The 27,309-nt window shown below is 50.9% G+C and overlaps 8 protein-coding genes across 8 annotated transcripts; 3 read left to right on the forward strand and 5 right to left on the reverse strand.

The window, feature by feature from the left end:
• Positions 1-21: 21 nt before the first annotated feature.
• On the reverse strand, positions 22-1,053 carry BC939DRAFT_480699 (uncharacterized protein; the record flags this gene model as incomplete). Its single annotated transcript, XM_051558958.1, has 4 exons — positions 22-64; positions 348-437; positions 652-809; positions 886-1,053. The coding sequence occupies 4 exons, from the start codon at positions 1,051-1,053 to the stop codon at positions 22-24; spliced, it is 459 nt and encodes a 152-aa protein (XP_051408076.1).
• Positions 1,054-1,845: 792 nt separating this feature from the next.
• BC939DRAFT_464145 (uncharacterized protein) lies at positions 1,846-10,078 on the reverse strand. Its single transcript, XM_051557340.1, has 14 exons — positions 9,669-10,078; positions 9,435-9,566; positions 9,152-9,337; positions 8,760-9,050; positions 8,544-8,642; positions 8,093-8,440; positions 7,708-8,006; positions 6,389-7,616; positions 5,322-6,284; positions 4,832-5,209; positions 4,129-4,731; positions 3,639-4,017; positions 3,470-3,534; positions 1,846-3,372 (listed from the first exon to the last, which is right to left on the reverse strand). Exons 1-14 carry the CDS (start codon positions 9,903-9,905, stop codon positions 1,933-1,935), a joined length of 6,648 nt encoding a protein of 2,215 aa, XP_051408077.1. The 5' UTR covers positions 9,906-10,078; the 3' UTR covers positions 1,846-1,932.
• A 265-nt stretch (positions 10,079-10,343) lies between these two features.
• On the reverse strand, positions 10,344-10,945 carry BC939DRAFT_379096 (uncharacterized protein; the record flags this gene model as incomplete). Its single annotated transcript, XM_051551724.1, has 2 exons — positions 10,344-10,813; positions 10,921-10,945. Coding segments are annotated over 2 exons (495 nt in total), but the record flags the coding sequence as incomplete, so codon positions are not given.
• Positions 10,946-11,741: 796 nt separating this feature from the next.
• BC939DRAFT_464150 (uncharacterized protein) lies at positions 11,742-13,809 on the forward strand. The gene is made up of 2 exons (XM_051557341.1): positions 11,742-12,866; positions 13,184-13,809. Exons 1-2 carry the CDS (start codon positions 12,012-12,014, stop codon positions 13,541-13,543), a joined length of 1,215 nt encoding a protein of 404 aa, XP_051408079.1. The 5' UTR covers positions 11,742-12,011; the 3' UTR covers positions 13,544-13,809.
• Positions 13,810-13,817: 8 nt separating this feature from the next.
• Positions 13,818-18,494, reverse strand: BC939DRAFT_506899 (SNF2 family N-terminal domain-containing protein; the record flags this gene model as incomplete). The annotated part of the gene is made up of 9 exons (XM_051560843.1): positions 13,818-14,512; positions 14,605-14,831; positions 14,923-16,589; positions 16,701-16,937; positions 17,023-17,684; positions 17,785-17,869; positions 17,954-18,037; positions 18,147-18,224; positions 18,315-18,494. The coding sequence occupies 9 exons, from the start codon at positions 18,492-18,494 to the stop codon at positions 13,818-13,820; spliced, it is 3,915 nt and encodes a 1,304-aa protein (XP_051408080.1).
• A 1,363-nt stretch (positions 18,495-19,857) lies between these two features.
• Positions 19,858-21,743, forward strand: BC939DRAFT_401993 (kinase-like domain-containing protein; the record flags this gene model as incomplete). Its single annotated transcript, XM_051552645.1, has 4 exons — positions 19,858-20,254; positions 20,438-20,511; positions 20,625-21,088; positions 21,218-21,743. The coding sequence occupies 4 exons, from the start codon at positions 19,858-19,860 to the stop codon at positions 21,741-21,743; spliced, it is 1,461 nt and encodes a 486-aa protein (XP_051408081.1).
• Positions 21,744-22,079: 336 nt separating this feature from the next.
• Positions 22,080-23,152, reverse strand: BC939DRAFT_464170 (uncharacterized protein). Its single transcript, XM_051557342.1, has one exon. The coding sequence runs from the start codon at positions 23,104-23,106 to the stop codon at positions 22,096-22,098; it is 1,011 nt and encodes a 336-aa protein (XP_051408082.1). The 5' UTR covers positions 23,107-23,152; the 3' UTR covers positions 22,080-22,095.
• BC939DRAFT_464172 (Golgi complex component 7-domain-containing protein) lies at positions 23,153-27,040 on the forward strand. Its single transcript, XM_051557343.1, has 2 exons — positions 23,153-23,567; positions 23,656-27,040. Exons 1-2 carry the CDS (start codon positions 23,249-23,251, stop codon positions 27,009-27,011), a joined length of 3,675 nt encoding a protein of 1,224 aa, XP_051408083.1. The 5' UTR covers positions 23,153-23,248; the 3' UTR covers positions 27,012-27,040.
• The last annotated feature ends 269 nt before the right edge of the window (positions 27,041-27,309 follow it).

The following is a 27,309-nucleotide window of genomic DNA, read 5'->3' on the forward strand; positions in this document are numbered from 1 at the left end:
GCCTGACACTGTTTGGTGATCCTATATATCATCTCTTTGAGCGCGACCCAAGCGCGATCCTGATCTGCGCGTTATGTGCATCATTATTACTACAGCTAGCGCTTAACGTTCTGGTTGTCATCGCTGATGACAGTGATATCTTGATGGTGCGCTGAGTTGCTTTTGTAGGCATAGACCGATGCAGCTGTATAACTGACGCTGCTATCTGCGTGTGACAACCAGTCTCATTGCCAGTATGGCATCGACTCAGGACTTTCTAAAAAAAAAAAAAAAAAAAAAAAAAAAAAGTTAGTAAGAAACCCGACTCGGAATGCCATTGAAACATAGTTGAGGAAAACGATGCTTACCTGGATGATAGTCCAAGTTCGCGTTGGTTCTTGCGCAGCTCCCCATTACCTCCCCCACGCTCCTCTTGTGCCACCTCTTGATCTCTTCCACTACTCATCGGCCGCACTCTTTTGCTACCCCTTCACACCTGTCTTCCCCATCGTCTTTGACACCATCCCATTCTCCCACTCCCTCTTACACCTTGTACACATTGGCCATCCTCCGCCGAATTCGCGACCAGCAACCTCCGGGTCTCGGAGACTGTCACCTTTCAGCTGCGAGAGAGTGGTCTGCTGTTCGGCCACAACCAGCACTGCTCCCTACCTCCTCGCTACCCGCTCCACCACTACCTTGAACTCATTGCGCACTCGTCCCTTTGCATGTGTCCAGCTTAGGGCCAGGATCCTTGCGGCGAGCTCTCTCTCTCCCTTGACGCCTAGATGGGGAGCATTGCTAGGCCTGATATTGCCGAGACGTTGGTGCTACCACGGAAGGGTTAGTTAAATTGTGGGTCAGTATGTCGCTGTTTTCTTTATGTTGCATCCAACACAAACACACCTCTTTATCCAAGAGGACACGCGCAAAAGTAGCTTCGTTTTCCATCTGAGCGAGAGGGTATTTCTGGGTGGGGTAGGGCCATCCGTTGACGACGAAGAAGGAAGTGGAAGGGTCGAGTGAGACGATGTCAGGGAGGGAGTGGAGAGAGAAAGAGAGTAAGGGGAGCATAGAGCGCACTCAGCTTTGTTAGTCTTAATGGCTCGATGGGACTCGATGGAACACCAGAAGCTGGGCGCGTGCTGCACTAGGCCTGACTGGACTGGAGCCCTTGCTGTGAGTGAACGGTGCATGGTTGATGCCGCATCTCGCTCGAGGCAGAAGGAAGCAGAAGCTGCAAGAGAAACAGTTCAAAGAAGGGTAATAGTTAAGAGGCGAGGAAAAGACATACAGGCACCCATCATCTACAACCGTACCTTTGTGAACTCCTAGCTCCTCCTTGACGAATCTCAGTGGGCTGAGTCGCGCCGTCATCGAGGTCGTTGTAATCGGCTGCCAGATGCGGCCGAGTAGGAGAGAATTTGCTTCCTGGTAGTGAAGAGAAGAGATGAAGCATTGTGAAAGCCAAGTCGCAAGCACTCTCTGGCACTAGGCTTTGGTGTCAAGGAAAAAGAACGACACCATTTGTATCATCCACAAGAGGGAGAATCGCAGAAGCTGGTCCTCTAAGACATACCTTTCTGAGACTCTGCTGACCTCTGCGGTGATCCGCTGCAGTTGTATGGCTACTGCTGCTCTTGGATCATTGACCGGGTTGGATTTTGCTCTGGTAACAGAACAGAGATACTGATGGGCGAAGCAGAGGTGGAGTAAACAAGTGTGAGAAAAAAATAAGGGTGTCAGAAATTAAAGGGTGGGCTCAGGCACGGGCACAGCACATTGCAGCCATGGGCACAAATCGCTACTCCATTCTCATTCGTATCATCAGTAGAAGGGTAGATGGATCCTGAAGTACATGTAATTGTACCGCTAAAAGACAACTCTGTTTATTGTGTCGCTATATACATTTGCTTCTACAAGAATCAGCCAGTGTTCACATCCCCTCCTCGTTTAAACCATGTTGTTCAGCTCCTCATCTCCATCATCCTCGTCATCAGAATCGTCGCGATATCTTTCCTGCGCGTCTTGGAGACCGTCGCCATGACCGAGCAGACCATCCGAGCCAACAGCGCCCGCTGTATTCTCTTCATCGTCGTCGTCCAGATAGTGATCAAAGTAGTCGTCCATGATGACCTCGCCGGGTTCCTGACCAAGGTTATGGTACCTGTAGCCTCCCCCACCACCAAAGAATCTTCGCACGCGGTTTGGCACGATCGCTGACGCCATGGCTGCAACCTTATCCCAGCTTTGATAAACGAAATCAGGGACATGGATTCGACTCAAAGACCTGGAAAACGACCGAGGCACTCGCATGGATGGCATGTTCACCGATGGCAGTGATGACGACCGCGGCAAGTGAATTTGGTCGTAGACATCGTTTCCCAGGCGGATAAACGAACCGCGGCTTCCTCGGAAATAGCCCTTGTACCTGCCTAGTAGGAAAATCAGCGCGTAGGCACCTCCGCCAGATGCAGCGAGAATGCCAACCCAACCAAAGAAACCTATGCCTCCCTTTCCAGGACAGTAATGCTTGCGACCAAAGAGCTCGTGATCGCCAACACAGCTCGAGAAGGCCATCTTGCGATATCCAATCGATTCATAGTAAAAGTCTTGTTCTTCCGGCAAGGAGGCGCATATTTCCTTCTCATTGAGGACTACGGGCTTAGCGTCCTTGATCAGCACACACTTGCCTGTGCCATCGGGCTCGTAGTTGAAATCGCACTCAAAGTCGTTGGCAGTGCACTGGCAGTTGCTATCGATATGTCTGGGATTAGGGGGAAGTTCACCCACAAAGCACTTGCGGTCCTCGATTCTTCGGAAGTACTCGACTTGACGCCCAAACATGCACTTCTCTCCACGAAGGTCAGCAATACTCCAGCGTTCAAAGTCATCGTTCGACTCGTCGTTCAGGTCCAGGCGGCACAGTGGGAAATCTAGACCCTCAAAGTCGATCTGGTAGATCAGCTGCTTCGCTGAGTTTGATCCCCCAGGCTGAGGTACTGCAAATAGCAAGAATGACTTTGCGAAACCGCCAGGTTTGGTCACAATATCCTTAACAATCACCTTCTCGGTCGCGAACTCGAATTCCTGGAAAGTTTTGCCGTGGTCGAGCGAGTAAATGACATGGTCTGTTGGGCGTTCATCATCCTTTACCAGCAGGATAATGCTTCCTTGGTCTCCAAAATCGTATTGATGGGGCCCATGCAAGATCTCTCTCCAGGAATGGCCTCCATCTCGGGTCAGAAAAGTGTTGCCCTCTGCATATTCACCGAGAGAGGTGCCCACGTTGCCAACGCCAATAGCCATTCCAGGGATCGATGGCGAACTGAACATGTCCTCGACGTGCTCGCGATCCAGGTAGTTGTGTAAATGTAAGCTGCAGTCGGTTGTCTAGTTATGCAACCGAAAATGGGTAGAGAAGATGTTAAATAGGGTTGCAGAGGCGCTTTTTTAGTTCATTGTTAGGGTCAAGGACCAAATTTCTTACTGTGCAGTCATAGTACTGGTTGTCAGAATCGAGCGCAGGCGCTTTCAGGGGACTCCAAGTTTTTCCTATAGATTATTTCATCAAAGCAGTGGCACGCATTAGATTTGACTCAGCGGTGCATATCCATGAAGCTCAGTGTAAAGCGGCGCAAATGAAGGGACCGTCTTACCGTTATCGACTGTGATCATTGACCGAAGCTTCTTGTGCTTGCCCTGATTCACCTCATTCGCATTGATGACTTCGTTCAAAAGAGCGACCCCATCGACACCTTGCATTTTTTCAAAGTCAACGTTGCCATAATCCGACTCGCTCACATACTTTTTCGAAAGCGAAAAGTAAGTTCCATTAGAGTCAGACGTAAAGAGGTTTCCGACCTTGGAGCCCTGACGGTTAATGACGGTGATAGCCATGAATACGGATTTTGTAGTCGAGTCCAGAACAGTGTAGGCAGGATTGACTACATCGACGTTGTCCGGGTAACGGACATGGCTGAACTTGATACCATCCATCGAGACAGCCACACGCAAAGCTCCCTGACTTGCCACATACTATATTGTTAGCAGCATGTGGGAAAGAGATGCAAGTACAGTGGTTACTTCTCAGATTTCAGACACCTACTCATACCAACAGCCTCTTATCGTTCTTCCTGCTGTCCTTACCTCAGCAGCAATGATATAATCAGAATAAACGGCGTATCCCATGATTGAATCAAACAGCACCTGGCTCCTCCTCATGAAATCGTCCGTGTAGACAAGCTGCGTAGAGGTATACGCGCCCATCAGCGCCTTTTGTGATCTCGACCTATCGCTGTACTGTTCGCAGTAAATGCCCTGCAACGCAACCTGCTTAAAGTTCGTATCCTGTGCCCATGAGCACGATTTGACCCAAGTCGCGAGTGAGCGCCAGTTTTTGCCAGAGTCCTGAGTGTAAAAGGCTTCAATATGGCAGTGGTCGTCTCTATCGTAGCTGCATCCTGTTTCGCCCAAGAAGATCATCCACTCGGGTTCTGAGGGGTGGAAAGACCAGGGGTTCGCAGAGAAAGTTGTTGCGGCCGATGCCAGGGGTAATTCCATTATGTCCCAGTTGAGTCCTCTGTCTTGGGTAAGGTGCTGCCTGTGTCCAGATGTCCCTATGACAGCTCTAGTATCGTCATAGGGATGGCGCTGGAGCCCTGTAACAATGTCCTCAAGCTCGATCTCGTCCCAATCCTTGCCGTCATTATAGCTGATGTGGACATGGGTCTCCAACTTGAGCATAGCCACCTACAAGGCGTTGCGGAAAGGGGAATCAAGCACCAGGTCAGTCGTCAGTTTCAATACACGTCTCATTCGAGAGGAAAACTTAGCAACCAAACATGCTTACATCCGAATTAGGAAAGTAAAAGACGGTGTCCTGATTGTGCTCGTATCTGTTTTTGAAGGACGACGCCTTGCTCACTACCTCCTTTGCAGAGCCGCACTGTCTCTCCACCTGCTTGTCCACCAGATCCAGGCCATCTTTACAGGCACTGGCCTCGATCTTTCGGAAGCCGGATTTGCCCATGTAGGTATCGTCGCATTTTCTGGGCTTGTCGGGATCGTGCCCGAATCTCTGGCAGCTGCCATCCTCATCCATAAAAAATCCAATATCGCACTCAAAGTCCCTCGCTGTGCACCTGCAATTCGCTTGCTCCATATCAGGAACCCCATCGTCGTCGTTGACACGGCAGGCCCTGTCGCCTTTGCGTCGCCAATACGTGATCTGGAGAAAGAGAAAAGACGTGACAGATAGGCGACATATGTTAAACACAATAACATTTCCACTGGGACCATTGTCCGTATTTGAACTTGCCATGAGAAGTACAGCAACATACCTCTCTGCCCAGGATACAGCGATCATCTTCGCCATCGAATGGAGACCACTTCTCAAAGTCATTCTTCTCCGGATTCCCTTTGTCAAGCACACATTCTCGCCTGTTGCTAAAGTCCATTGTCGACACAACAGCCTCCCGGTCGCCATTGGCGTACATACCTGTCACCGTGATCTTGGAGGTGCGCGACGTCGGTTCCGTGGTTAGGGAGTCGATCAGAAGAGGCGCATCGGCAAATACAGTTTTCTGCCATGTGGAACCAAAATCGTACGAGAATGATGCCTCCTGCGTTGGAGTGGAGGGATCGATGAGGACGAGCACACCGCCTTCGTCTCCAAATTCGTAGAGGCTTTTCTTATCGCTGACTTTTCTCCAGGTTCTGCCAGCGTCGCGACTGAGATATGTCTGAGAGTTCTCGAGCGGCTGGAGGTACCTGCCCACGTTTCCAACGCCCATGACGAGACCCACGGATGAGGACGCACTGAAGACTGCGCCAGGTCCATCATAGTCGGTAACACTGTGTAAATGGAGGAAGCAGTCGTCACTATCGCAATTGCTTCCAGCAGGAGCACGAATGGGGTTCCAAGTACCACCGTCGTTGAAGGAGACCAAAGTGCGGATATGCTTTCCGCCGTCCTTGGCCAAAGAAGCGGTGTTAATCACCTGGTTTGCGAGAATGACTCCTTCAATACCTCCAATCTTCTCCCAATCCACCAACTGCATCTCGTTGCGGTTCGTGTTGTCAAGCTGGAGAGAGTAGAACGTTCCGTTGCTGTTTGACTTGAACAGGCGACCGTATTCGCGTCCAAAGACGTTGGACTTGGCAACGTCCACAATGAGGGCGCCGGTCGTAGATTGCAGGACCGTGAACCCGTTCTTGTCGACTCTGATGTTCAGTGGGAAGACGGCCTGAGCAAATTTGTGACCATCTATGGATACATGCAGGACAAAGTCGTTTCCAACCTCCTGCAAAAGTTGAGCAGAAAGGTACAAATATCGCGTAAGCATGGACGCCTAACAGCCAGTATAATAACGAATACAATAAAAGCACTCGTCCGTAATGCCCTTACCACCGCTACGGCCAAGAACCTTTCGATCACATAAAACTGGACAACATGATCAAAGAAGACCAGATGTGTCTTGTCGGAGTCGAACTTGTACACCATTTGAAGCGGGTGGGCAGCGGTCGACTTGATCTCGTTCTGGCACACATTTTCTGGCATGGGCTTCTTCCAGACCATGGAGAAGACGCCGTGATCGGGCATGTCGAGCTTCCGATGACTTGCATAGACCGCCTTGTCGACCCACGTATCGACCTGGGCCCAGTTGCGTCCGCCGTCCTGTGTGCGATAAAGTCGAGTAAAGCATTCATCCTCTTTTTGGCCGAGATAGAGCATCCAGTCGTATTTGTCGCTGTCAGGGTGGAAGTCGACCAGCGGGAAAGCAAACTGGTTGGGTGGTGCCGGCAGGTCATGACGGTCAAAGGTATCGCCACGGTTGCGCGAAACGTAGACGTCCTTGTATGTAAATAGATAGACCTGCTTCTCATTTTCGTCATGAATAAAGATACCCACGAACCGTCCTGCGTCAGGTAAAACTCTCTTCCAGGTAGATCCATCATCAGTACTCCGCCAGACCTGCTTGGATTCTGTCAACAGCATGACTACGGAGGACTTGAGAAAGTAGTGGAAGCTGCCCAGCATGGGCGAGTCGAACTTGGTCACGGAATGGGTGATGTCGGTGGGAATGGTCTCGGCTGTGCACTTCTTTGTCACCGGTTCGTCCTTCTTCATTCCTTTCTCAGAGTCACAGTTGTTGCCTGGGATCTTGCGATAGCCTGACGATCCAAGGTAGGTATCCCCCTCTTTTTTACAGGATCCGTCTGGCATCGCCTCCTTGCCCTCCTGTACGCATTGCCCATCCTTGAGCACAAAGTTGTAGTCGCATTCAAAGTCCTCATCCGTGCACGGGCAGATTTCATCGGTCTTGTGAGGGTCCTTGAACGACTCCTGGACCATGCATTCCGCTTCCGCCTTTCTGCGCCAGTACCAGGTCTTGACGCCCATGAGACAGTCAGGGTTGTTGCGCAAGTTGCGCGCATACCACTTCTCAAAATCAGATCGGTCCAGGTTGTTCTCATTGAGCTCGCACTTTCGTCCATAGACATTCGAGAAGTCCAGCTGGTATGTGCTGAACTTGTTGCCGAGACGCACAAGAAACAGGAATTTTTGTGAAGTTGATTCAGGATCAGAGATTAATGCTCCAGGCCTGAAACTTACATCAATGTCATATTTGTGCCTGTAATCCAGATATTGGGAGAACATTAGTTAGTATTAATAATGGCCACTAAGCTGTTGATGTTTCCTGCTTTTGTTCCTATATATCGTACCATGTCTTGCCGCGATCGGTGCTATACTGGAAGAATGTGATCGCGACATTATCGTCTCTGATTGCGACGATCAGACCTCCCATGTCTCCAAACTCGTACTTGTGCGGATGCTCCAGCACAGCCTTCCAGGTGATACCGCCATCTTCTGACAGATATGTGTCGCAGTCCTCCCATGGAAGCAAGTACGGTCCGACATTTCCAACACCCATGACAATTCCTGGGGCAGCCTTGGAGCTGAAGACTGGAGGGGCAACCATGGCTGACGTTACCGAGTGGAGATGCAGGTTGCATGAGCCATCCTATAAATTCAAGAAAACGTTAATCGACCGCGTCAATTTTTGAGAATAGAAGAAAACACACAAAGTATTAGGTCTGGGAGACATACTGTGCTGGGAGTGCAGGAGTGTCGCCGTCCATCGGCTCCTGTCTCTGGTGGCATGATGTACTGCCAACTCGCTCCAGCCTCAAATGTGATCTGCGTGCGCAATCTCTTCTCATCGTCTCGCGGATAAGAGGCATGATTGTCCACGATGTTGACAATGTACACGCCATCGATATTCTGGATCTTTTCAAAGTCCACGGTGTCATCCCTGTTGCGGTTGGTGTACTGCTTTGATCGAACAAAATAAGTGCCGTTGGAGTTACTGAGCATCAGGCTTCCAAACGTATCCTCGGGGTTCGCCTTGACATCCACGACCAGACTATAGGGCGTTGATTCTAGAATGGTATATGACTAATGCAATGTCCACCACATAAAAGAAATGGCAAAGTCAGAGCGATACTTTTAGTCTTGAATACCGAGAGTTAATGCCATCTGGTCTTGCTGATATCCTTACATCTTGACGAAGATTTGAAGGTGCTGGGAAGTTCGCCCTAGCCCAAGTTCTTGCATCGTCCGAGACATAAAGCGACATATCGCCACTCGTGAGGTGCTTCTATTCTCGCATCAGCGTCAGGGCCAGAAATAGCCGCATGATCAGTCAAGTCAGCAACTCAGCCTGAGTATCTCAATGCATATAGTGCAAAGCAGCCATGCGTGGTAGACACCATACCTCAGCGGCCAGCATGTATGATTCCTTGGTCACAAAGTTGACGATGGCGGATCGATCAAGGCTGCCAAACACGACAGGCTCCTTGGTCTCAAAGAAATCTTGACTTTTGACCAGACGTGCATCATCAAATGTGGTGGTTCCGTCATCCCTTAGCTGCTTGAACTCCAAACAATGAATCAACTCTGTTGGTGCATCGTCGAAATTGGTGCTTGAGACTGCCCATTCGCACTTGTGAGTGTATCCCAGCAGTTTCTTTGGTGGCGTATCGAATCCATCCCTTGTATAGTATGTCTAGAGGCATGAATATTTAATGTCAAGCATGAGTCTACACCATTGAGTGGAGGGAATGACAAGTGTAAAGACAGCCATTTATCCAGGGAATCGCTCCTCACCTCCTGATGGCACCGACCGCGACCGTCACACGAGTTGCCAAGGATCAAAATCCAGTTGGGCCGAGTGGCATGGAAAGAGAGCACGTAGTGCTCCTCGATTGGGGGGAGCTCAGTCTCGAACCGTGTCCAGGTTGCGCCCTGGTCGTTGGTCTTGTAATGGGTTCTATCTCCCGTAATAATGAATGCCTGTAGTGCGAGCCAGTTAGATATCCAACTTTTGTACGGCAAAAGGCTCAATATGACGCAGGGTCGCATAAGGGGTCATCGCCATCGAACTACTTACGGTTTTTGGGTCGAAAGAATGCATAATCAGGTTCAAGGCTCTCTCTCCAGGTATATCCCGCACCCTATTCCAGGACTTTCCCTCGTCTTGAGATCGAAAGACATTGCGGGCAGTGTCGTGATAGAGTATAATCTAGTCAGAAATAAGCAAGAGTGATGGGTGATCGGTTAGGAGGAAGAAGAGAACATCCAGAAGAGGCGAGAGGAGGGGGGGAATATGGATTGATGGGTTTACAGGTGAATCGGGAAAATAGTTGAGTCTTCGCGGTCCATAGTCGAATGAGTTTTCGGTCACGACAGGGTCTGACGGCGCAGCGTGGACGAAGTTGGCGCCCAGAATGAGAACGCAAGCGAGCAAGAGGTTGACCGAAGAGACGATACTGGTCAAGCGAGCGAGTCGTGATACTGGCTTGGTGGTAGTGGCCCTAGGATGAGCCTTGTCGGCTGTCGGCCTGTACCAAGACGCGTCCATGGTCGGGGTGATGCTGCGATTGAGGTGATGTCTCAGCTGCGTTACTCTCGCTGAGGTACTTCCTGAAGTCAGGCAGGTGATGTTGTCAATCCTGTGTGCTTTGGTTCGAATCGGTCTGTCAATCGAGGGGTGGGAAGCAGAAGGAGCAGAAGCGGAAGGAAAAAAGAAATGAGGAACTAGAGAAGTCGACGCGCTTTATTACTGCTCACGTCATTTATTTTTGCTGGGCTTGGCATTGTCTCGCGACAGCCTCTCTGAAGGGGTATTTTACATATAGCGTTACATAAAATCCTCTTCGAATGCTTCGACATCGCCATCGTGATCCATATTCCTGTAGTTAGATGCGCCCTTCATATCCACATTGTCAAATATAGACGCATATCCCCGCTCGGACGCCTTTTGCTTCAATTTCTGGACCTGTTCGAGTTCTTTCTGCTGACGCTCCTGCTCCAGCTGCTTCTGCTGCCTCCGGCTCGCTCGTTCGTGATCTGCCTTCTCCTGGGCCAGATCGGGGAACTTTTCAACCTTAGTCTTGTTAAGTCGGTTGACAATGTCGTTTACCCTCTCGGCAACATAAACACGCTTGACGAGATTGTTCTTCTTGAAGCTGACCTGACCAACATCCATGTCTCCTGTCTTCTTGAGATTCGACCAGGGCGTGTAAATGATCGTAAGGTTGTTTTTTTTGTTGCCCTCGATCGAGTTAGCCTTGACCAGTTGTGCGAGGTCATTTAGCAGCGGTTCTGGAATATTGTCCCATGTTTGACCGGGACCGAGGCGCAAGTAGACGTGCGCACTGGACAGTTTATCGACGTGAAACCATACGTCTTCCTCGAACCCGTGTTTGATCAAATCTTCGTTCTCGAACTTGTCCTTGCCCATGTAGATAAGGGCGGATGGGCTTACGACTATGCCGTTGAAGGTTGAAGGTTGAAAGAAGGAGTAGGGGAGATGCGCTGAGTGATTCGTCTCTCATCGGGATCCAGTCCAGACATTGCGGTCTACAAGGTCTTACCGTTCGATGTAAAGTACAGAACCATCCTTGGCTGTTTCTTGGGAGCTGTTTGTTTGCCTTCTTGCTCGTTTCAATTGGGTTCTTCTGTTCTACGCTTCCGCCGTATATATAGTGTGTCGCTGCTTTGCTGTTGTGGTCTCTTTTGTCGAATGTCGAACCATCTGCAGGATGTCGAATGTCAAAAAAAAAAAAAAGCCGTTGTGCTTTCGAAAAGTGTGTGACTTTTTTTTTTTTTTTTTGAGTGTCAGGGCCGCAGCGCGAAGTCTTCGCCACGCTCAGGACAAACGCCCTGTTCCAGATAGGGCTCAGACCAATCTGATACCTCCAAATCGCCTCCGCGGTCTGGGGTGCAGGGTGTCTGTTCGCGAAACGCGGAGAACAGACGGTAACATCAGGAAGATTGCTACAGTCCTGCTGTAATTTTTTCTTCTAACCTCAAGGTGGACTGAAGGTTTGATCATTGTGATGCGAGGCATCTTGGCATTTTGAGCGCGCTATAGCCAGGCTAGTTGATGCAGCTGAGCCTGGGCAAGATATTCCCGGAGCATTTCCATCGGACTAGCGTGGTTGCCCTGGGTTGGGTCCAAGGCGATAAAGCGACGCAGGAGAGGAGAGAGTCGGTAAGAAGGGAAGGCGTGGTGGCATGTTAAGGAAAAGTGTTGGCCCGGGCTGTGCGGATATTTATTATATTTCTCACTCGTCCCCCTCTCCGTTGTGCCTTTGTGAGAGAAAAGAAAAATAAAAATAGAATTTCAAATTTCAAATTGCAAAACGAAGAAAAAAGGTGTCATCCACTGGGAGCGACGACAGTTCTTCCACTCGTCGACACTCTCTTTCCCTCGCTCCTTCTTGCTCTCTCTCTCGTTCTCGCTTTCTCGCTTTCTCTCTTTCTCTCTTTCTTTCCTCCATTCTCCTTCTCCCACCCTTCAATTGCTACCACACCCCCCCGCGGCCGCTGTCGAACACCCCTTCCTTCCCTCGATTCCTATCCACACCAGTCCCCTTCGTTCTCCTGCATCCCAGCATACCGTATCGTCGTATCGTCGCATCGTCGTATCGTCGCATCGCATAGTCTATCACATCGCACCAGCATGAGCTACTACAACACCAACTCGACTTCGCCAAGGCAGGGCCACTCGGCCGCCTACGCCCCCTCGACCACCTACGCCCCCACAAAGCCCCACTACACCAACTCCCCCTCCTCCGCCAATGCCTACGTCGCCCACGCCCCCACCTACATCGACTCGCCCTTTGATGACGAGCCCGTCCCCCCCGCCAACAGCCACGAGAAGTCTCCCTACGACAACCCCTACAACCCCGACTACATGCCCTCGTCCTACAAGAGCAACACCAACAGCGCCACCCTCAACAACAACTACACTCAGGAACACGCCCTCTCCCCCTCCTTCTCAGAAAAGAAGCTCGGCTCACCAGACGCCATCGGAGGTCAGACCTATGCAATGCAGCATCTCCCCAGCAACAACCAGAACAGCCACAACAGCTACAACCGCGACTCCTACTCGAACCAGCAGTACTACAATGGCTACGACGAAGACCGTCCCTCCCTCTCGAACGACACAGCTCCCATGCGGCCCCACAAGGACATGGAGACCAGCGAGGGCCTCACCCGCAGCAAGAGCGGCGTGACCCGGGTCAGGTACGGCAAGGAAAAGTCAAAGTACCTCCCCTGCTTCCCCTGTATCCGCTCGACCTGTGGTCGCGTCACCTGCTGCATCTGCCTGTTGCTCTTCCTGGCCATCATCGCCTTGGCTGTTGTCGTCTTTGTTGTCTTCAAGGTGCCCAAGGTCGAATACCTCGGCATGCAGGGCGAGCCCCAGTTTGCCTTCAACCAGGGCAACACCACCCTCGGCGTCAACCTCGTCGCCAACATCCAGGTCGTCAACCCCAACCCCATTGGATTCAAGTTTGAGGCCATCACTGCCACGGTATGTCTCCTCCTATTCACATCTTATTTGATTACCGCCATTGTTTATCCATCTATCTTAAGAATGCTTGGGTTGTACGGGTAAAGGGTGGGGGGTCGGATGGATGGGCGCAACGTAACAACTTTCATTCAATTTATCAGGGATGAAAAAAAAAAAAAAAAAGGCTGTTGTCATCTCATTTTTGAATGTCTTTTTTTGTCTTTGTGGATCTTTTGAAGTGATGCATTGGAGCCCAGTGGCGGTGCCAAGCTCAACGGCGCAAGGTCTGGGGTGAACACCTTGACTGACCAACGAACACCATTTTTTTTTTTTAATAGGCCTACTACCCGAACTATGCTCCACCCATTGGAGGAGGAAATCTGACCCAGGTCGACTTCCCCAGTCATTCGAACAAGACCATCCAGTTCCCCATCGCCGCCAGCTACCAGGGATCTCAGGATGCGGGCTTCACCGTCGTCAAGGACATCCTCAGCAGATGCGGAGTCCTCGGCTCAGCCGCGACACAGCTGACCATCAACTACGACCTCAAGCTCACCATCCGTATCCTCCTCATCTCCATCAGTCCCACCATCAAGAACCAGCACGTCAACCTTGCTTGTCCCCCCAACATCGAGGACATCCTCAATGGTGTCCCCGGTGGGCTGACGAGTTTCCTCGGCGGTGGCAAGGGCGCATAAAACAGCCACTTCTCTTTTTTCTTCTCGCTCTCTCTTCACCCTCACCGTCATTGTACAATAACCGAAAAGCGCTGGCATTCTTTCTTTGTTCTTGCCAATCCCAACTCTTTTGACAACACAATGCAATGATTATCCAACCATCCACTCCATCCCCTTCCTTGTACTGTCCAGGAATCAGTCCTCAGGTATATTTTTATCCTTTGTACATTTTTTATTTCTATCATCATAAATAAAAAAAAGAGATGATCACCCTCTACATTGAGTAAAATAGTATTTAATAGTAGTCAGGCTTGAGTTTCCACCATCCTTGACCATCGGTCACCGATCTCTCAAAGACTGCAATGCCCCTTAGCATCTTTTTAAATACGATCTGCTCGATTTCTGCTAGTTGGTGTTGAAAATGCGCCACCAAATCTGCAGATCGAACGCGTCCGCCATGGTCCAACATGTAGTCCCGGATCTTCATGATCAAATTCTCGCGCGTTCCGTCCTGAAGAACAGACGTTGCAACAAATGCGTCAGAAATCGTGGGAGAGGAATCGCGCGAGGACGATCGCGAGCTCGTACTCACAGCACTTGAACTCTCCTGTTCCAATCGCTTGCGCTCCATCATGCCCGCCAGTAAAGACGATGAGCTGGCCGCATCTAAAGATGATGCTCCAAATCCAGATTGAGGTCGGCTTGTGTCTGTCGTTCCCGCAGCTCCTCGACCAAACTTTAATAAGCTGCCGTTATTACCATTATTCAATGCAGCGGCGACACTTGGATTAAACGTATTGGCCGTTCCAAACCTCGGCTTGGGTGTCGACGATACTGCTGAGGATGACGACTGCTGATGCATCAAAAACGTCTTTGGTGCACCAGCAGATCCAGACTTGCCAGTCCAAGTCGGCACATCGAGGTCCTGTCGCCGGCGTCGCTTTCTCGATTCTTTGAGTGCCGCCATTGCGCGCTCCGCGACTCTTGTCGCTAATCGATATCACAGAAAAATATATGTTTATACGTGTCAGAAACATTCTTCATGCTGCAGCGCGTCATAATGTAAGAGAAGTGGTCTATACCTTCTCGCTCCACGATCAAATTTTCTTGTTTCGCAGCGTCCATGATCTCATCGTGCTTGAGTGCACTGTGAACGCCCGAAGACTCGAAAAGGCTGGCAAGAATATTAACCTCAGAGCCCTCATGAGAAGTCTCTCCAGCTGAATCCTTGTTCGGCCTGAAGTTCAGCTCTTCGTCCTCCTCGCCCTTCACGCCGCCTGGAAGGGAGCTGGACTCGCGTGGTACGTTGCTACAGAAATAATTCCGTGTAGAATTAGTAAAACGCGCTCAATAAAAAAAACAACAACAGGTACATCAAGCACATCAAGCACATCACTCACAACTTCTCGACTTTGCGAACACCGTCCAGTCTCGAAAGCTCATCCAGGCTATCGCCGCCTCGTTTGGACCGTCCTTTGCCTTTGGACGGTTTGGTCTTGATAGACACTTCAGACCCCTGGAATATCCCACCTGTCTCTGTACCAACTGCATTCTCGCCTTCAAGCGAAAACAGATCAGCCATATCATGACTCTTGAAGAATCGCCGCTGCTTGGGGTCCTTAAGGATCTTGTTTGTCAGGAACTGCTTGAAGATCTGGCGATGATAGATCTTTTCCTCGATCGTTCCAGATGTCATGAGGCGGTAGATAGTCACAGCCCTCGTCTGTCCAAGTCGCCATGCTCGCTCTCGTGCCTGAATGTCCGTCGACGGGTTCCAGTCTGGGTCAAAGATAATAACACGGTCCGCTCCTGTCAGATTGACTCCCAGTCCTCCAACCTTGGTCGTCAGCAGGAATACATAAATGTCATCCCTCGCATTATACTCGTCCACGAGTCCCATTCGGTTCTGGATCGGTGTCATGCCATCCATACGCCTGTAGACATAACCCTCGCTCTTGATGAACTTTTCCAGGATGTCAAGCATGGTTCGCGTCTGAGAGAACAGAAGCACGCGATGCTTCTCCTTTTGCCACATCTGCAAAAGTGCCTTCACGACCACCATCTTGCCGCTCTTCTTGTAGTCGCCGTAACCGGGATCGTCCTTATGATGTTCGCGGCCCAAGATATCGGCGTGGTTGCAGATCTTGCGCACGAGGTCGATTCCATAAAGGGCATGTCGCTTCCCTTCCATGATCGATGTTAGCTCGTCCGACTTTATAAATTTCTCGTATGCTGCGCGCTGGGGCGGAGTCAGTTTGCAGAATAGGACCTGCTCTGATTTCTTGGGCATATCGGATGCGACGTCGGCCTTCATTCGCCTGAGAAGATACGGGCTGATCAGGTCTCTCAGCACGCAGGCGCACTTGTATGCTGTCTGTACTTGAATGTTGCTGGCATTTGCATATCCGCCAAGGTTGATGGGGATTGCAAACTGAGACTGGAACACAGGCAAAGTACCCAGTCGTCCAGGGAACACAAAGTCGAAGAGGGACCAGAGCTCGTTCAAGTTGTTTTGAATAGGGGTACCGGATAGAATGATGCGATGCGGTGTCCTGAATTGCTTGCACGTCAACGTGATGTCCGCATCGGGGTTCCTGATCTTGTGACCCTCATCCAGCACAATGTATGACCAGTTCTTTCGAAGAAGCCGCGAGGAATGGATACGAAGACCTGCATAGGTCGTAACGATAACATGTCCCTTGGCGCTGATCCGGTCCACAATGTCGTCTGCCACTGTCCTTTCTTCAGCCTCTGCTGCCGTCCTTCCTCGCCTTGGTCCGCCTCCGAAACGCTTCTTAGCCTTTCGCTTCTTCCTCAGACCGCCGCTGCTGTATCCATCTGAAAAAGAATCGGCGTCCAGGTCTTCCTCGGCTTCAACCTTGCTGTGCATACCACTTCCGCTCGAGTGAAGGATGGCCACACGCATCGGAGGCCACCACCGGTGAAACTCCTTAACCCATTGTTTCAATAGTGTTGCTGGACAGACAATGATGATAGGAGCGTCCAACTTTCCGCTGTAAAGAAGGCCTGCCAGAAACGAGATGATTTGGATCGTCTTGCCAAGACCCTAAAAATAAAAGCAATAAAAATAATTTGCTCCGCATGTCAGGAATAAAGCTCACCATTACAGAACCGCACTTCATAGGTTGCTAGAGTCCAGCCAAGCTTGATGGCTCACCATTTCGTCACCAATGATCCCACCGGCACCTTGACAGTGCAGTTCCCAGAGCCATTGCGTGCAAGTCTTTTGATAGTCAAATAGGTTGGAGTAAATATCTCCTGGAATTTTGTAACCACCCTCCAGTTCCGCGTCGGGCATATTCGGGTGTGGATTATACATCTCGATGGCTGGGTCCAGCTTTTGTTCTGGATTCTCCCAACTTTCGCTCAAGTCGGTCTCCATGGACGCGTCCGGCTAATTACAAAAAGTTCATATATACACATGAGATTTTATTCACACTCTTCAAAGATACCTGCAAAACACTACCGTTGCCACTTACGTGGTTCACTCTCCAGCGGAGGTGCCTCCTTTTCTGTGCCCAGTCGGACAGACGCTTCTGGTAATGCATCTCATCCCCGTCATCTTCGCACAAGAACTTGTAAGCCGTCCCTCCTTTAGTTCTTTTTTTCAACGACTTTTCATCCAGCAGCTGATCCACTGATTTGAAGTCATCATCCTCAGAAGTCTCTGGAATATCTGAGTAAGCTCTGTCGTCCTTTGAGTCAACTTCGCTATCAGCTCCTTCCGGATTCACAAAGTCTGGATCGAGCGCATCCGAATCATTATAGTCGTCGTCACCGTTGACACTGTCATTAAAATCATCATCATCGTCGCGATCTATCCTGGAAGCGATCTTGTTCCGCGCTTTCCTCATACTGGACCGCTCTGCAGGAGCATTACTGCTCCGTGAGGTTTCTTTTTGATTCTTTGCCTTCGATTCCTTACCGATCAAACTCCATGATGGTCGTGGTAGGTGGACGTGTGACTTTGGAGACTGGTCTGTGGTTGAGGGACCTGCCATTGTGAATCCTGAAGGTGCATCCTGCTTTGACTTTTCAAGGCCTGACACAGCAGCAAACGGTGTGATCTTTCCGGTCCTGATCAAATACTCTCGATGAGATTCGCCATCCTGCTGTCCAGAAGATGTAGATGTCGATGAAGCTGGATAAATTACGAGGAAGGAAAGAATGAGCAAGATATACGGTTAATGGCCATCGCGACTGCTCTCTGCCGTGAACCAGACAAGTGATCGTATGCTTACTTGATAGAGGAGCTCCATTCCTTCGCCCACGGATTCGATCTTTGATATCCTGTTCATCCTTTTCAGCCTGTGCGAGTTCCTCATTCTATAGTAAGGGGTTGCCAATGCGCGTAAGCTAGAGTATTGTACGGTCCATCTCCCAACGAGAGCTTGGTGAATATGCCCCTACCAACTCGCCTAGACGCTCCTCCAAATTGGATAATGCAAAGGAACTCCGGTCCAGCTTCTTGCGATTTCCCTCCAGTTTCTTGATCTCTAAGCGAACTTTACTGTTGAGTTAGGTGCAAGCAGGTTAGGATAGGGTCGACAGTGCCAGTCATTGACGATGGACGGATTAAGCGCGGATTCTGCGTTGAGCTGACGTGCTTTGCATTCTTGAGGGTCTTTTCCAATCGCTTTTTGTCCAGTTCGTTGTCCTTCGCATCGAGGGCCTTGCTGGCCTACAATCAAAGTAAGAATATTTCAAAGTCAATCGATATGACGCACTGATTAGACAACGGATGCTAGTGGTTTCTGCTGTGATGAAGTACCTTGGCCATGATATCCCTTTCCAAGTCATCCTGGTTGACCATGCCGACCCCGAGCAAGGAATCGAGGTCCCCTGCGACCTGGTCTTCTGAGGTTGGATTGGACTGTGTCATGGTCTCGACTTCCTCCAGAGGAGGTTCTGTCTTGACAGTGGTATCCTGAGAGTGTTGCTGACCATCCATTGGGGGGAGGGAGGGTTAATGAGGGTACTGTTGTAGGGTGGAATGAGTCGATTGAGAGAATGGAGAGTCGCTTTGAAGGGGGATGGGTTCGGAAACAAAGAAAGACGGGATGAACAAAAGGAAGGTGGTCGAGGTGTGGTTTGAGTCAGTGGTATATATGGGTCGAATGTCGTTCTGCGCACGCGCAGTTTGAACACTTTTGCCACCGAAATGCACTTTGCCCAGTTGCAAGTGCAGCAAGGGAGCGGAAGTGTTGGAAGCGTGCGTGCGTTCCATACGTGCAATACTCACTTGAGCTCCTCTCTCAGCGGCATTTTCGCTTTCGGCATTTTCGCTTTCGCTTTCGCTTTCCTGTCTTTTGTGGCCCCCCTCCTTCTTTGCATCCTTCCTTTGATCTCAATCCTCCCTCATTCTCATTCCCCTCTTCTCATTCGTCAGCTGATCCAGTCTTCTTTTTCTTTTTTATGTGGTGCGCCAGTGTACAGCGCAACATAGGATAGGAGAAATCTGCACCCTATCTCACCCCCTGGCACGCTTTTCAATTGAACCCACCTTGGCACAGCACTCTGTGTCCTACTCCATCCCTGCACTTTCCCCATACACTCTGCACTACAGAAACGGTTTGATGGATAGCAGTACATCCGCCAATTGGTTTCTGTTTCCCTCGCAGGAGCAGACACCACCTCCACATACCAACCACCCCAACACCCTGGTCCCAGTGGACCAGCTCTCACTGGACTCAACCACCACCACAGCAACAACGACAATAGCAACAGCAGCATCAATGACATCAACAGCAATATCAGCCAAGGCACCGTCGTCATCACCATCGTCACCAGCATCAGAACCTGTAGATGATGCCATACAGCTCCAGAGTGAGCAGCACACTCCAGACTATCTGTCCTTTGAGGACCGCCAGGCCACATTGGTACCCTCCTCACCATCGATATCACTCCTACGGTCGTCCTCGTCGTCCTCGTCCTTTGCTTCGACTCCCGCCTCCACAATCACACCCCCTTATCCATCCCCACTCCCCACGGCAGATGACCACCTAAACAGGGACCCGACTCTGCTTCCAAAGCGGAGTCCCCAGTCCGCGTCGGAAGCGACTTCGCGACAGCCATTTCCACAGCGCACGGACCAATCCGATCAGCACCATCCTCAGCGACCGGGGCTACCACATCGTTTGCGGTCCTCCGTCACGCCCTCTGCTCCTACAAGAAAACGCAGCATCTGCCGTTCTCAGCTCTTGACAGAGATCCCTTCATCCGCGGAATGCCACTCGTCTGCAGGCCCATCTTCAGCATCGCCCTCCAGCTGGTCAATCGCTTCTTCCGATACTGCTCCATCCTCTGCAACCTCGATGATTGAAAGCAAGATTCGGTTTGAGAAACTGCCCAATGGCAGCCATCGGCATCATCTATCTGCCCCAAAGAGACAACAGTTTCTGTCGAACCAAGTCAGACGCCTACGAGAGCTCCTGGATGGCAAGCGAGACCATAGTATGAAGGAGGACCATGGAGTCGGTGCAATGCCACATCCACCTCCTCACCAGCCCTCAGGTTCAAGTCCAAGTTCAGGAAGGCCTCACCAACTTAAACCCGAAGTCCTCGAACATCCACTATCACTCCTGAACGAAAAGTACCATGACCTCGATACAGACCAGATCGTCAGCCTCCATACCAGTGTTCGGAGGCGATCGTCCGTCAAAGAGGACTTTGTGCAGAAATATGGCGAACTGCAGCAGGTCGTTGGGAAAGGTAACGGCGCATCGGATTCCGAATTCCACCTTCAGACAGACCGATCGCACACGCAGCGCGCTCGCGCGCAGTCAGAGATGGGCTGTGTGCTGTGTATAGGATGGTGTCATGGACGAGGTTTCAGCCGGTTTCTGTACTTACCACATGTGAATTTTGTCCGTCAAACTCTTGTCTGTGGATTAGGCGCGTTTGGCACCGTGAGGCTGTCCATCAAACGAAACCAAGAAACTGGGGAGGAGCATGTCTATGCTGTCAAGGTGAATTATCGACATGTCTAGATGTGTCCGTATCTGCGCTAGCTCCTTTTTGTCTGCGTAGTAACGTTTGGTCGTCGTCCACCTCCTTTATTTTCCACCCCAAAATAACTTAGGAATTCAAATACACCCATGGCGAGTCCCTAAAGCTCTACATGCGCCGTCTGACAAGCGAGTTCTGTATTGCCTCCTCGCTCAAACACACCAACGTGATTAAGACTATGGACCTGCTACAGATTCACGGAGACACCTACAGCGAAGTCATGGAGTACTGTGCGGGCGGTGATATGCACAGTCTGATTGCCTCTGCCAACACACTGGGCGAAGCCGAGTCCAACTGTTTTTTTTCGCAGCTGGTTTATGGTGTGGCGTTCTTGCACTCGATGGGCGTCGTCCACCGGGATCTCAAACCAGAGAATTTACTCTTGACGTCCGATGGTTGTATCAAGATTGCGGATTTCGGGAACAGTGAAGTGTTTAGGATGCCTTGGGAGAAGAAGGTCCGGTCATCGGCCTCCATTCGAGGCACTGGACCGTTTATTGCGCCCGAGGAATTCACGAACAAGACGTTCGATGCTCGGTATGGCCAGATATGGACATGGGAATTGCTGCATACAAAAAAAAAAAAAGATTGATTGGCATTTATGCAGGACTGGCAAGCATTAACGCGCGTGGTTTTGATGTTTTTTTCTATTGTGGCTCTTTGTAGCAAGGTGGATATGTGGGCTTGTGGAATTATCTACATGTGCATGCGACTCGGTCGCTATACATGGCACGAAGCTTCGGATGGCGACCCCGTTTGGGGTGGATTTCTTTACAAACGTGAGCGGCTATTGGAGTCGCACAACCTTGACCCCACTGAGCATGTGCCTCCACATATCAACCTGACAGCGCTGGAGCAAGCCTCCCACATTTCGCTCTCCTGGCCGACACATATCGCCAACGTGGTTGAAAATCTGTTGGAGCCAGACACTAGGAAGCGATGGCAGGCAACCCATGTCCTCGACAGCGAGTGGTTCAAACAGATTGACAACTGCCACCCAACTGCACGCCCACCTGATCAGAAGTTGGATGAGAGCGATTTCGAACCCGCAGCCCCTAGTCAGCGTGTGGGGTCCAAGGTTATTGCCGAGGACGCTTCAGTGACGGGGTGCAAGATCGTCAAGGAGGTCCGGGTTGGACGCGTAATTATAGACAACCATAGAGTCGACTCGGCCGTATCGCCTGCTTCATAACACAAATAGAACCACCACTGAATAAGCGCGCTTTGAGATTGAAACCTTATTGGCGCGAAATGGTCTGTGCAAACTGACTACTGTAGTCAAGTTTATGTATATTTCGGTTGGAGGAGGCCAAGACCTTTTGCACATTCCATTAGTTGTTTTTAGTGTGTCAGGATCCTGAAGAGGTATTTGACTATAATGGTAGGGGGAGTTTGAGTGGAGTGCTGTTCCTAGAAGAGACGCCTACAGCTAAGTAGCAGGACGTCTCCAGCGCAAAGTACGAAAGGCTTTTAAAACAGTAACGCAGAACGTTTTATTTTACAATAAAAAAAAAAAAGAAAAAAAAAAGCGCTGTTCTGTTGTGTTACAGGTATCCATACTTCTTCTTGGCCAACCATCGGACAAGGCCCGGGGCGACCAACTTGAGCGCAAGACTCGCGCGGTAGAACCAAGGCATGATCACGTCGTGCTGGCGTAGATCAGAACCCTTGATGATACCCTCTGCACAAGCCTTTGCTGTCATGGCGCCCTTTTTGGTCCCTGCAATCTTCCTGGGTTCAGTTGATGATGATGACGATGACTCAGTCTTTGGCAGGTCCACTGCCGACTGGCGAATGTCTGTGATCACTGTTCCTGGAGATACAATCCCGACGTGGACTCCGGTCCTCTCCACTTCCATACCCAACGACTCAAAGAACCCTTGTGCGGCGTGCTTACTGGCACAGTAGATAGATCGAGTCGGTGCGCCGACCTTGCCTGCCATTGAGGACACAACGATGAGATTACCGGCAGCGCTGGTCCTTGCCAGGGCAGGTAGAAAATGACCGGCGAGGTTCAATGGCGCGTGATAGTTGACATTCATGATCTTGATGGAGGCATCCAATGCAGCTCGAGAACTCATGGGTAATAAGTGGTTGAAATCCAACTCTGAGGTTTCTGCGGTGTCAGCCGCCTTTGCGGGGTCTATTCCTGCGAGCTCTTCAAAAGGAAGGACTGAGATGACACCAGCGCAGATGATCAACGTATCAATGCCGCCCTGAAGCGCCCTCAGAGACTCAATGGTCACTCTGCGAACATCCTCGGGCGAGGTAACATCCCCCTGGACAGCATGAATCGATCCTGCGGTCGGACTAAGTTCCTGCACGAGCTGCTGAAGAAGTTCCAGCCTGCGAGCGACCACCACGACATGTGCCTGGCGTCGGGCGTAGATACGGGCGAGTTCTGAACCGATTCCAGAGCTAGCGCCAATGATCACAACACGTTCCTGTGAGATGGGGATGCGGGTTGTCCTGGCGGGGCCTCTAGAACGTGAAGCAAGGGTGCCGATGAGAATAGGAAGCACCACCACGGCACTGAGAAGAAGGCTCGTCGACATTGCAAGCAAGTTGCTGATTGTTGGCGTGAGAGCGGAAGGAAGGAGGTTCGTTTGGCTTAATCGGGGGCTCAACGTTCTTTGCACAGAAGTTGACCAACATTCTCCATCATCCCTTGCCTCGCTCACCACACACACACATCCAATGCCTTCCATGGCTCGGCCACCAGCTCACTCCCAGCTGTCTGGTGCTCCAGCCCAGGGACCAGGACCCGCGGTCGATCCCGCGTTCACAGCACCAGATTTTGATGTCAAGGCATGGATCAATTCCCTGCTCGATGCAGCCCCGCGCTACCAAGACGCGACCATACCTTCGACCAACGCGACCACGTCGACCCTTAGCAATGGAACCAGGGGCGGTGCGTTAAAGACTTCTGTTTCGTCAGCATCTCTTGATGGCGCAGAGGCCTCGTTGGACGCCTCCCTCGACCTCTTACAGACACCTGCACTCGACCCTGTCCTCGGTAAGGATCACTGACTTTGTGTGAATTATACGCCCCGACGGCGCAAGCACCACATTCTGAGTCAAGTGCTTGCTCTATTCTTCAATAGATGATGCCAAGGCACACACTGACGAGGAGACACTGGGAAGAATCTCTTCAACCATTCCAACACCACCGGGCAGCCAGCAGCGACAACAGCAACAGCAGTCGACAATCACCAGCGACGCCAAAAGCCAGAACGCCCTCTTGACGCAGTACGCGACAACCCATCTGACAAAGTTGCACCTCCTCGCCAGCCAAATTTCGGCTGCTCTGGCGACTACAACACAGGACATGGTCAAGCTGCTCCCCAGATTGACTCACGAGCTGGATCAATTGAGACAGGAGACAAAGAACTTGCAGGAGGGCATCCGTCTCGTCAGGAACGACATCAACACTGTTGACACTTCGGACACTGTCCAAGCCCTAGATCGACTCAAGTATCTCGATCTGGTCAAAACCCGAATGGAGGCTACGCATGCTGCACTCAGAGAAGCAGAGAATTGGAGAAACCTCGAGGCCGAGGCGTACGACATCTTTGCAAAGGGCGATTTTACCAGGGCAGCCACACGGCTTTCAGAGGCAGAGCGCTCTCTGGTCGTCTACAAGAACACTAATGTCGAGGGAGATCGAATGGCGCTGCTGTTGGCGCTCAAGGGCCAACTGGAGCTACAGGTCATGGGTAAGGCTAAGGAGGCATTGGAGCAAAGGGATACCGCCGCATGCCAGACCCTTATCAAAGTTTTCGCACTCATCGGTCGTCAGGAAAAGTTCCAGGAATTCTACATCTCTCAACGCCGTACGCCCCTGATGGAACAATGGAGGCGGCTTACTGAGACCATGAACATAACCACCAGAGGTGGATCTGCTGCATCACCACAAGGCTCCGCTGCGGACTCCAAGGACTTTGTCGCTATATTGCAAAAATTCTACACAGACGCATCGAGCATGTTGCATGATGAATTTGCGTGGATCACTAGTATCTTCTCAGACCCATCAGCCACTATCCACAGCCTGGTGCAGGATATCTTTTCGCACATTGATCCCAGCATGCATTCAGCCCTCCAACATATCGGCAAGACTCAAGGAGACGAGGGCAGCCTTCCGATCTTAATCGCAGCCTTTGCAGCTACAGAGTCTTTCGGAACAAGGATGGAGCGTATTGTCTCGCAGCCACTGGTCGGGAACCAACGCGAGCACAGCGGAAATCGGCCAAGAGCAGGTACTCTTGTTCAGGACAGCAACTCAAAGGCCGGCAAAGGAATGCAGTTCTCGCGCTTATCGCTTGCACCAGAGTCGCTCGAGCTCGGACCGATTCAGGAGCCGCACGAGTGGGCTTATATTCTGTATGAACCATTCATGGCATACCAACGCGATTATGGCAAGCTGGAAGGGGCACATTTGCAAGCACTGCTTTCCAAGTCCGTACCGTCGATGGCGGCTTATCATGACAACTTTGCCAAAAGTCGGGAACTTGCTAAAAGCAGCTCAAACCTGGTCAAGATCATGACAAGCACCAACACGCTGGCATTCAGTTTAGCGGAAGGCGCTATTGGACGGTGCATGCGGTTGACACATGGATTCGGTGCGTCTGGGCTCTTGGACGGTCTCAACGGTTTTTTCAAAGACATCATGGATCGCTACACCGAGATTCTGATGGAGTGCCGCCGGAGATCAGGATTACAGACGGACGACGCTGGAAATAGTACTGCCAGGCAGGGTGATCAAGGCCGAAGTTCGAGGCCCAGCACCAGGTATGAGACTGCGGAGGATGAAGAAGATGAGGATTCTGAAGGCTGGGATGAAGACGTGCACGAACAGGACCAGCGGCTTTTCCAAATGGGCCTTCGTCTTATGGTCCTTTGCCGGCAGTTCTGTCTCAAGCTGGAACAGCTGGATCTTAAGACGAAGAAGGCCCTTCGCGGTGTGGAGGACTTGGTCAAGACCGACAGAACGACTCAAGATCGGTCATCTCAAGGATCGCACCATCACGCACCCACCACATCACTGGAGCACGGATCTTCAAGTTCTGGTCTGAAGCCGAACGTACAACCTCCGAATGCCTCCATTGCACTTCTTCAGCAATCGAACCTAAACAGCTATCGTCTTTCGGAGATCTTGGAAATTGTCAAGAAATCGGATCCAAAGGAGGAACAGACGGCCAGCGCAGGACTCACAGGCGATGGGAAGGCGAGTTTGGACCGCCTCTCTGCCGAGATGGAACTTGGACTGGAGCCCAAGGCGAATCATCTGTTCTTGCAGAGCCATCAGCGCGCGGTTCAACTCACAAGGCTCTGTCAGCGGTTTATTTTCGACTCTGTGTATATCCCCTTGGTACGACCTCTCGCGGATATTGCGTTGCTTCCATGCTGGACTGAGGGGATCGATCAGCCAAACCAGAGCGACGACGCGAAGGGCGCCCGAAGAGTTCATCAGAGTACTATGGGCGGCACCCGCACGGATGTAATAAGGTTTAGGTCGAGTCCAAGTGATTATATGGAGGAGCTATTGAGGCAGCTTTTGGAATTACCGCTTACGTTTGGAATGTATGAAGGAGACGTTGGACTTCGTTTCGGGATCCATTCATTACCTTATGCGGACAAGCCGTTCGATCTGGCACAGCAACAGCAACAGCAGCAGCAGGACCAACAAGAGTCGGCAGAGCAAACATCGGGTATGTCTACGGACGCGGATGTGGATATTGTAGGAAGGGACACAGAGAAGGATTTGGGCGTTGGTGAGGCTGACTTGACATTTTCGGAAGAGTCGAAGGAATCTGAGGAGGAGATGGCGGAAGAAGACGACCTGGCAGTGATGCATCGGTGGATTACATCTCTGTCGAGGGCTGCTATGCATACTATTATCGAGCGGTTATATAACCCAAATTTGGGACACACCAAGGACTCGGCCACAGCGGCATCTCAGGCAGCCAATACATCTCCTTCGAACCAACTCAGTCGATTCGCGGGGTCATTGTCTAGTGGCCAAGTTGGCGTTACGGGTGCTGCTTCTAAGGAGCGACGTTACTTGACACGATTGTCTGATGCCGGTAGCAAGCAACTGGAGATGGATCTTGGATACTTTGTCGACACCTGCTTGGGATCCTTGGCGATTGAACCTACATCGAGTATCCGGGCTTTGATCAAGGCGTTGCGACTGACTGAAGCAGGACTCTTGATGGCTTTGCAGCAGGTACAGCAGCAGAGGGAGGAATATGATCGCACTCTGGAGGAATCCGGTTCGAGGTCGAAAAGGTCTTCTGCTGTGGTAGATCCGCAGCAGGTGTCGCTGGTGATCTCAGGAGCACCTGTCATGCCCTCGGTGTTAGTGATTGCAGAAGAAGATATAGCTGGACAGCTGGAGCTGGAGCAGAGGGTATTGGAGTGGGTGGCCAAATTGAAGGGAATCAATGTTTCTAGTACTTAGAGTCGTCAATATACAGATGTTATCATGGAAATTATAGGCATAGCCGATGCATGGATATTGTATTGTAATAACTACAGGCTGTATGTAAAGGGTAAGATATAAAACTATATAGTCAAGTGTGGGGGCGGGGTTTGAAGAGGAGGTTGGGGTATGAGCTAGGTACAACGGAATGAAGAGAGAGAGAGAGAGAGAGAGAGAGAGAGAGAGAGGGAGGGGACGGGAGAGAGGAAAGAGGGGAAGGTGTCTAGTACTCAACATCGGCAGCATGACGATCCCAGTCGACATTATGCATCGATTG

This window comes from Gamsiella multidivaricata (assembly GCF_025024155.1).
Source record: "Gamsiella multidivaricata strain RSA 2152 chromosome Unknown BC939scaffold_81, whole genome shotgun sequence".
Lineage (NCBI taxonomy): Eukaryota > Fungi > Mortierellomycota > Mortierellomycetes > Mortierellales > Mortierellaceae > Gamsiella > Gamsiella multidivaricata.